The sequence below is a fragment of the Aquarana catesbeiana genome, linkage group LG01, assembly GCF_042186555.1.
Source record: "Aquarana catesbeiana isolate 2022-GZ linkage group LG01, ASM4218655v1, whole genome shotgun sequence".
Taxonomy (NCBI): Eukaryota; Metazoa; Chordata; class Amphibia; order Anura; family Ranidae; genus Aquarana; species Aquarana catesbeiana.
In genome coordinates this window covers 982,108,653-982,117,680 of record NC_133324.1, presented here as the reverse complement: position 1 = coordinate 982,117,680, position 9,028 = coordinate 982,108,653, and the positions used below count along the sequence as shown (strand labels likewise).

The 9,028-nt window shown below is 38.6% G+C and overlaps 1 protein-coding gene across 1 annotated transcript; it reads left to right on the top strand.

The window, feature by feature from the left end:
* The first annotated feature begins 1,432 nt into the window (after positions 1 to 1,432).
* LOC141129072 (serine/threonine-protein kinase SBK1-like) lies at positions 1,433 to 5,991 on the top strand. Its single transcript, XM_073616839.1, has 3 exons — positions 1,433 to 1,607; positions 4,817 to 5,019; positions 5,410 to 5,991. The coding sequence occupies exons 1-3, from the start codon at positions 1,433 to 1,435 to the stop codon at positions 5,989 to 5,991; spliced, it is 960 nt and encodes a 319-aa protein (XP_073472940.1).
* Positions 5,992 to 9,028: the final 3,037 nt, after the last annotated feature.

Below are 9,028 nucleotides of genomic sequence, written 5' to 3'. Positions count from 1 at the left end.
TGGAAATGGCAATAAAAAGTTTACAGATGTTCTTCTTTTCTTTTTTTATCCAAATTCTTGGATTGGATTTGTGCCTAAAGTATAAGGAAGTCATGTATTTGACTCTATGTGAGATTTTAGTAATTCATTTTACTTTACTAAAGAAAAGTAAAAATGGGGATTTTGTAGGATGGCACTCAGGGATATACTGTATATTCAAAACATAAAAATAAAATTAAACGTGACTAATACATTTGGAAATATTTTTGTAGATTTGATTTGTATATGTTTTGAATTTATATCTCTGGGTGAAATCCTAGAAAGTTGTTACTTTGTTGTAGACATGTGTTGGTTTGGAATGATGGCGCTCTAGGTCCTTTGCCCAGTGTCATTCTCTGTCTCTCTCTCTGTCTCTCTCTCTGTTTGTCTCTCTGTCTCTCTCTTGATCTCTCTCTTTGTATTTATAATCTATAATTGTATGCATCTCCAACATTAAATTAAAGTCTTATGTAAATATAATCAGTTTGATGTCCATTTGAGACCCTTCTAAAATAATATATATAATATGATGACAGGTGAATTTAAGGTTACTTCAAGTAGGGTTTGCATTACCATAGACTTATATAGGAATACAATACCCATTTGCTGTGAACAAAAGCCAATCTTTATAGGCCCAAAATGTATTTAAAAAGAACTGTAAGCATATACCTTGCTTAAAACTTAAAATAACTGTCTTTAATTACAGTACTACCCTTCCATCTAATGAAGGTTACAATTAATAGATGTTGGGTCATATCCAGAGGGATGTTACATAGTTAGTAAGGTTGAATGAAGACACCAGTCCATCCAGTTCAACCTATGTGAGTGTGTTTTTGTGTTTGTCACTACCACTTTCCATATCCCTATATATTACTTTCTTTATTATGTGCCTCTAAGTTATTTTTAAATGATCAACACTCTCCGCTGACACCGATTGTGGAAGGGAGTTCCAATCCCTTTCCACTCTGACAATAGAGAAACCCTTATGCAGTTTAAGCTTACATGGCTTCTCCTCCGATTTCATTACATGGCCATGTGTCTTCTTAAGCTACCTGAGAATGAATAGTGCTCCCCTATGCTAGAATCACCACTGAGATTTTTTATATTGCCATCATATCTTCTCTTAAGTACCTCTTCTCCAGGAAGAATATGTTTATTATTTGTAGTCATTCCTTGTAACTGAGTTCCTCCAGCCCCCTTATTAGCTTTGTTTTCCTTCTCTGGACTCTCTCCAGTTCCAGCACATCCTTCCTGAGGACTGGTGACCAGAACTGGACAACATACTCCAGATATGGCTGAAACAGAGTCTTTTAAAGTGCTAGAATTATAGTTGTATCTCTTGTGTTTAATGCTGTTTTTTAGAGATTCATGTCAAATAAAACTAATTTGTATTTTCTGATGTTATGATTCCAGAATGGCTTCTAACATTGAGGACGTGACCAAGAACACCGCAAAGAATCTCCTTGAGCTCATCTCCGAAACCTCTGAAAACCTGAGGATGATGGAGGTGACTGACTTCTTTGACCCCATTAAAGAGCTCGGGAGTGGATCGTATGGAAAGGTTCTGCTGGCCAAACATCGGGGTTCAGGTAAACTTTGTAGCTTCATTCATGTAAAGAAAATATTTTTATTTTAATAATTTGTGTTTCTAAATTAGTGGAACAAATATCTAAATCAAAAATAACTAACAGGTGAAGTTTCTTTGGTGATCAGGGGACCTTGCATCACTAGAGGAGGGAAAACTACAGTGAGCAAGTCTACTATAATGTGCAAGTATGATCTTAAAGCCCCATACACACTATCAGATTTTCTGCTGATTTTTGCCTTCAGATTTACCAAAACCAGTGCAAGGGCCTGCCTGATTGCATACAAATTGAAACTCCTAAGGTTTTACCTCATATTATATGGTTTTAGTAAATCTGAAGGAAAAAAATCAGCAAAAATCTGATAGTGTGTATGGGGCTTTAGAGAGTATAGTCAATGTTCTGGGGCTCCTCTTGGGATTTAGTTCTATTTAGCGCAAAACATCAAAAAAGTTTGAGCAGATGCCTAGAGGGTCTCTACTTCTAAACTGAGATATGAGCGTGACATCCAATATCTAAGAATCCACAGAATGGTTCAGCTGCAGAAAATTTCCAATGCTTTGAGCAGCATTCTTTAAAGTTTTCCAAGCAACCCCTCACTTCCAGTTTTTAAGTGATGATTATGGATCCTAATAAGTCAGTGCTTTAGATTTATATATAAAGAGCGCAGCGCTGGATTTAAGTATACAGTGAAAAATATTCAAGCAGTAAAATTATTTTGTTCAAATAAAAACTGTGCATATTAATTATCAAAATAATGTCCATAAATTAAATACAAAAAATAAAAGTGATTAAACGTCCATGAAGCACGTGGAACACCAATCTGGATAACTGACTTCCACCGCTGTGAGACCCGTCACCAGAAAGATTGAAGGCTTACCGGACCGCCTTTTAAAAAAGGCATGAATCAATCACCACTATGGATGCTGTCCCTCTCCTGGCTGGATCCTGCTGTGAAGCACTAGATGGTTGATCCCAAATCAGTCAGCCGTGAAGGAGCGCCAATCCCAGTAGTGTAAATATCCAAAAAGAAAGGGAGAAATGCTCCAATGGTGTAGTAAATTATTGGTTCCTTTATTAAAAAGCCATGAAGGCGTTTAACAGCACAAAAGTCCTTGCAAGGAGTAATAAAACAATTCCGATAGAAAATGAAAGTCCGCGCATGTGCAGTCCGTGCGTACGTGTCTACCCTACGGCCGTTTCGTCAGAAATGACATCATCAGGGGCACGCCTACACGTCCGCGCATGCGCTTTAAGTACCCGAGCGGTGAAGCGAAGACACTCAGCCATTGGTTATTTAATTACTGAGTTTGGAAACAGCTGAAGCATCACCACTAGTGTTGATACTAATATGCTTCCATGAATCTTATCCCATGCCATCTTGTGGACAATTAGGATAATGCTCCAAGTTTAAATTAAATCTGGTATTTTAAACCTATTAAAATAAAAAATAAAGAAAAATGGCTGAAGGACAATTCGCATCCCCCTTCGAGCAAAGAACATTTCTTATTATAATTTCTCTCGTTAAAACTAAAATAAAAAGTCCCAGTGTTACCAAGACTTAATATAACTAAACAAAAATTAAAAAATTAAATTTAAATTTAAAATTATTACAGAAACGTAATGTAACAAACCAGAAATATAGCCATATCACACAAATTATTTTACTAGAAGCTGAAACATTTTAAAAAATTAGAAAATCCATCCAAACATAAGATGATAGCCCCTACGTAGGAGAAACTTGATACAAGCTTAATGACCCAATAGCAAAAAAATGTAAGGTCATTTTCTGTATAAAGAAGACAATATTAACCAAAGAATGTGGAGGGGACATCTAAACCAGATGGGGGCAGGGAGGGGGAGGAGTCAAGGGCTTATTAGCTATTGTTAATAAAGCAATTGATGTCCCACTCCACATTCAAGCCTGTAGGGACATGACAACCCAATTTATATATCCAGTTAGTCTCACTTCTGGAAATACTACGTTTACTGTTACTCCCTCGCCAATGAGGTGTGTATTTTTCGAGGGCTAGAAACGTGGTCCCCGTAGGGTCCCTTCTGTGTTTAAGGTCATAATGTTTTGAGACATTATGTTTGTCAAAGCCCCTTCGAATATTGGCAACATGCTCCCCTAGTCTCACCTGTAGCTTTCTGGTAGTGCGTCCTACATATTCTAACCCACAAGGGCATCTCAAGAGATATACTACGCACTTTGTAGAACAGGTGATAAAGGATTTTATTGGATATGTAAAGCCTGTTCCTGTGGATGTAAATTCCGTTAACCTTCTGCCCTTAAAGGTATTTATGCTACAAATTTGGCACTTTTTACAGGGATAAAAGCCCTTTAAATCACCAAAAAAGGAGGGTCTTACTGGTGGATCTGGAACATTAGGTGCTATGAAGTGCCTAAGGTTGGAGGCTCCCCTGAAGAGCACACAGGGTTTTTCTGTTAATAGTGGCCCTAAAACCCTATCATTCTTTATGATGGGCCAGTGTCTTTTTATTATACGTTTTATAGCCCAATGCTGGCTAGAGTAGGTAGTTAAGAACGCCAGACCAAAATCATCCCTTTGCTCCACTTGTGGTGGTTTATCAATCAGGAGGGTTTGACGATCCTTATTCCCCACTTCTGCTATTAATGTATCAAGAACTTGGCCATCATAGCCTTTATTCAAGAATCTAGCTCTAAGCACCTGTGCCTCCTCTTTGAAATCTTCCAACTTGGAACAATTTCTCCTGAGCCGTAGAAACTGTCCTTTCGGGACTGCCGACAGCCAGGAACGGTGATGACAGGAGTCCAGAGGGATGTAGCCGTTCCTGTCTGTCGTTTTAAAATATGTGGATGTGGTGATCACCCCATTTTCTATAGTTATTTTTAGATCCAGAAAATGGATTTGGATGGGGTTAACCTCATGAGAGAGGACGATCCCTCTGTCATTGTTGTTCAAAAAAGACAAGAAGGTTGTAACAGATTCAATGTCACCATCCCATATGAAAAGGACATCGTCGATGAATCTTTTCCAAAAAATAAGTTCATCGCGTCTATTATATAATACCACATCCTCCTCCCAGTTGGCCATGAATAAGTTAGCCATTTAGAAAAAAGTGCTTTAGATTTACACAAGCTTTTAACTAAATTCAGTAGGATTTTAGCGAGCTTCATCATTGTTGGGTTTATGATGCTAATTATCTTTTTTTCTCCCTCTTTCCAACAGATGAGTTGGTGGCTTTAAAACTGATGAGCAAGGAGACAACTCCAAAGGACAACTTCCTAATGGAATATGGAATATCTCTTAGTCTCAGCAGCCATCCAAATATCATTGCAACCCACGAGATCGTTTTCCATACCAGCAGTGACTATGTCTTTGTCCAGGAGGTGGCGCCAGCTGGAGATCTTCTCTCAATAGTGAAGGAAAGGGTAAGTTTGTATCAGAAATTAAATGATATTTAAAAAGTTATAATTTCTATCCATTGCTCCTTTTAAAGCATTTCTGAGGTTTAAGGAATCCTTTCCCAGTGCAGTGAGTTGGTGGGACCTATAATGAGCATAAGATTGTTATTTTAGGTATGTGACTCGCTCAGTTGTGAACAAAGTTAATAAGGATGGAGTAAGGTGGGTTAAGATGGATCTTGCACCATTATTAGAAGCTCCCACTTTGTATGCAGGTTTCATTTAAGTATACTCCTTGTGTATGCAGCTAATGTATCTTCTGCTTTCCTGTGCAAGAGATAAGATGAGTTTCATATGTTGGGTAACATTTTGCTATGTTGGTGTCTAGTAAATAATTTTGTATTTTTTTTTCTATAGGTTGGTTTGAAGGAAGATCTAGTGAAGAGCTGTGTTCTACAGATCGCGAATGCTTTGGACTTTATGCACAGCAAAGGAATGGTCCATCGGGACATTAAACTGGACAACATTTTGCTCATGGACATGGAATGTAATAATGTCAAGCTGGCAGATTTTGGACTGACAATGCTCCAGGGAACTCAAGCGCCCTTTATGCCATGGTTTATACCGCACTCCGCTCCGGAACTGTGCACCCTAAAACAAGGGGAAAAGTTGCTGCTGCACCCGAGCATTGACATCTGGGCCTTTGGGGTCATGATATACACAGCTATGACAGGGTCCTTCCCCTGGAGAGAAGGAGGGAGTCATGACCTCAAGTATCAGAAGTTTGCTTGGTGGCAAACACAGAAGGATCTGACCTTGTCACCAAGAAAGTGGCGACAATTCTCTATTGAAGCCAGGCAGATGTTCTGGGACATGTTGGCCCTCAACGCCTCTGAGAGGTGTTCTGCTTTGGATGTTTTAAAATATGTCCACCTGCCTTGGAAAGCAGAAATGCCTCCAGAGAGTCTATCCAGGAATACGGTAGTACATGTGACATAACTGTGCATGATGTCCATTATGGAGCCTTATCAGGTGCTGTGTTGTGTCTTCTTCTAGATCAAAAGATAATCCCCCTCAATACTGGAGGAGGTGGAAATCGTTTAACATGCTTTCGATCACCTAATAATTACAAGACGGATGTGTTGGATGTACTCTGGGACTTGTACAAGCCTCATGTCCTATGTGACGGTAAGACATTTTAGAAGACTGTAGACTTTTGTGTAAATCTTTAACTGCTAGATATATCTGCACAAATGTATGTTTTTTTTTTTTTTTTTTTGTTGGTTTTCTTCTCTATTTTACTATTCATTGTCAAGTGTAATAAAATGCGGGTTTTGCAATTGTTCTATAGCAGGCGTGTATGGTAAGTATATTATTGTCATGATTGAAATAAAGATCTTAATTACTCTGTTGCAGCTGACTGAAGAATCGTTGGATACATTGATGGAATAATTAGGTTACAGAGCCTGAGATCAGCAAGTCCCCCCCAGCTGCATAGTGTAGTAACTTTTACTATCCTGTGGTTACTCCTCCTGTGCATTGGGTGGTGCTCTTGTGCTTCTTCGCCTCTTGTTTATTGAATATTACATAATTATGTTTTAACAGCCATATGACTATTTTTTGTTTAAAAGTTTTTTAGGTTTTTCAATGTATAAGAATAAAAACAAGTATCAGTTTACAGTCGTACAGAAATGATTGATTCCATTCATAAACAAGATAATAATAACTTTTAGTACTATCCACAGAATCCTGGTGGTGCATAAGATTAAGGAACCATTTGGGTCTAACCCAAAAGGAAAGTAAGGTGAGACATGTGGGGGACTCTGTTGGACTGATAGAGAAACCGGGCGTCCCTCAGAGGCACCCAAACATCCCTATTTGGAACAAACTGTGAGTGGGTGGGGGCAATTATAGCCGAAATTTGTCTCTTTATTCCTTCCAGTTCTCCAGGGAGTATATTCGAGTCACTTTGTCACATTTTAAATTTATCTGCATGGATGCGCCGTGAGGGGGAATCCCCTGGCACTATGTTAAAGTGGAATGTTGTACATTTTAGCTGGTGTAGCTCTAAAGCCTAATGTTGAACCTTAGTTTCTGTTATTTGGGAGGGGGGGATTGGTAATGCTGGGTGAGGTGAGTGAAGTGTGAGTTGATTACCTGGACCAGGTATCCAGAATATTGTGGGAGCACATGTTTTGGATTCAGAATAAAAGTTCTGAAATTATTATATCACCCCTTTATCAAATTAAAGCATGCATGCCATTAAGAAGTAATCACGCTCTGACACTTAGTTCGGAATAAGAAACCTCTAGTCTTTAATTTCTGCTTTACAGTGGGTTTTATACCCTCACAAAATAGTACAGCATATGCAAAACATGTCAAAGTCAGCAGTTTTAGTAACTTTTAGCAATAATCTCAACAAACTTGACAATTAATCAAAGCTATTATTATATGTTGACATCATGTCTGGTTTTGATGCAATTTCTGGGAGATGAATGAGGAAGTAACAGAAAGCTACAGGAAGCTACAAATCTATTGATAACTCAATGCGGTCTGGTTCCAGCCAGAAAAAGAGGAAGTAGCAAAATATCTGAAAAGTGTTACCTTTTTTAACATTCAATGTTTCTGATACAGATATAAAATGTTTGGAATAGACATTTTAATATACCTCACCTAGTAACACCTGATATAATTATTATTCACATCCATTACAGTTCCCCCCTTGAAAATGTCTATTTAAGAATCGGTCCCTCACGCTGAAAAAAAAAAACCTACCCCACCCGGCCCATTTTACCTCTGCAACTCTTTTAAGCTGTATGTAGAGAAGGGGCAGTGACTAGCTCCCCACTCCCCTCGATACAACTGGCAAAATGTGGCCAGGTGCTATCTATCCCTATAGCCCTATGTTGTTGCATCTCGAGGGGAGGTGACTGTAACGGAGTGCATTTCATAACTTTCATCTGGTATTTCCTGATTCACAAAACGAAAGAACATTGGTTAGTAACTTTCCCTACACACTTTTTTAAACAGGGGAGAATACAGCAAACTATGACAGCCAAGGTCACCAAGATTATTAGGATGGTTATTCCTATCTGTGTTAGTAATCCCTGCCACCCTCCCCTAACCCAGGTGAAGTATTGATCCCAAGGGTTGGTGAGCCCTGAATTCTTTTTTAATTCTTCAGACAAATCCTCAAGTTTCCTGATGTCCAAAGTCACCTTACCGTTTGGGCCAGTGTTGTCTGGGATGTAGGTACAACATGTACCTGTTTTAGGCACCATTTTACACACACCCCCCTTTTCAGCTAGGACCATATCTAAGGCCATGCGGTTTTGGAAAGTCATGTGTGACCCGGCTTCTAGTTGTTCGGCTAAACCTTGGAGTGCATCTCTGGTGTAATTAACAAACCTTTGTAGGTTATAGTAGATGTAATTTATCCAGTCTACATTTTTATTTACAGTGATGATGGGGATCAAGATTCAAATCCTGCTGCTATTTGGTCTCTTGCTTTGAACTCATCTGGGACCCCTCTAGGGACCCCTATGTTGTCTATGTATACATGAAGGTCAAAGCTTCCTGCTGGGGCACTCCTACGCCCCCTGTTAAGTCTGGGTATGTTGTTTAAATCTGGTTCTATTTGTGGAGTGTCAAAACTATACCCAAGAGAGTAAAAAAAATGGACTTTGTAGGCACCAAATCGTAAAATTCAATAAGAATATTTTATTATACAAAAAATACAATAATCAAGAAACACAAATAATTTTTAAAAGCATTGCAGTACAACGCAAGGCAATAACTAATGCTCTCTCACATTTGGATAAAGGATATAGAGGGATAGCCCTCAAACCAGGGAGGGAGACCATAACCCTCTATTCAAAATAAGAGACGACAAGCTAAAAAGGCTCTACATGTTTCGCAATTGAATGCTTCTTCAGGAGAAATTTAGGTCACCTATATTGGGGAGAGAGAAAGAAAGGACAGACACCAAAATAATACATAATGTTAATATTCACTTAGAGTCTTGTTAATAGCGTTT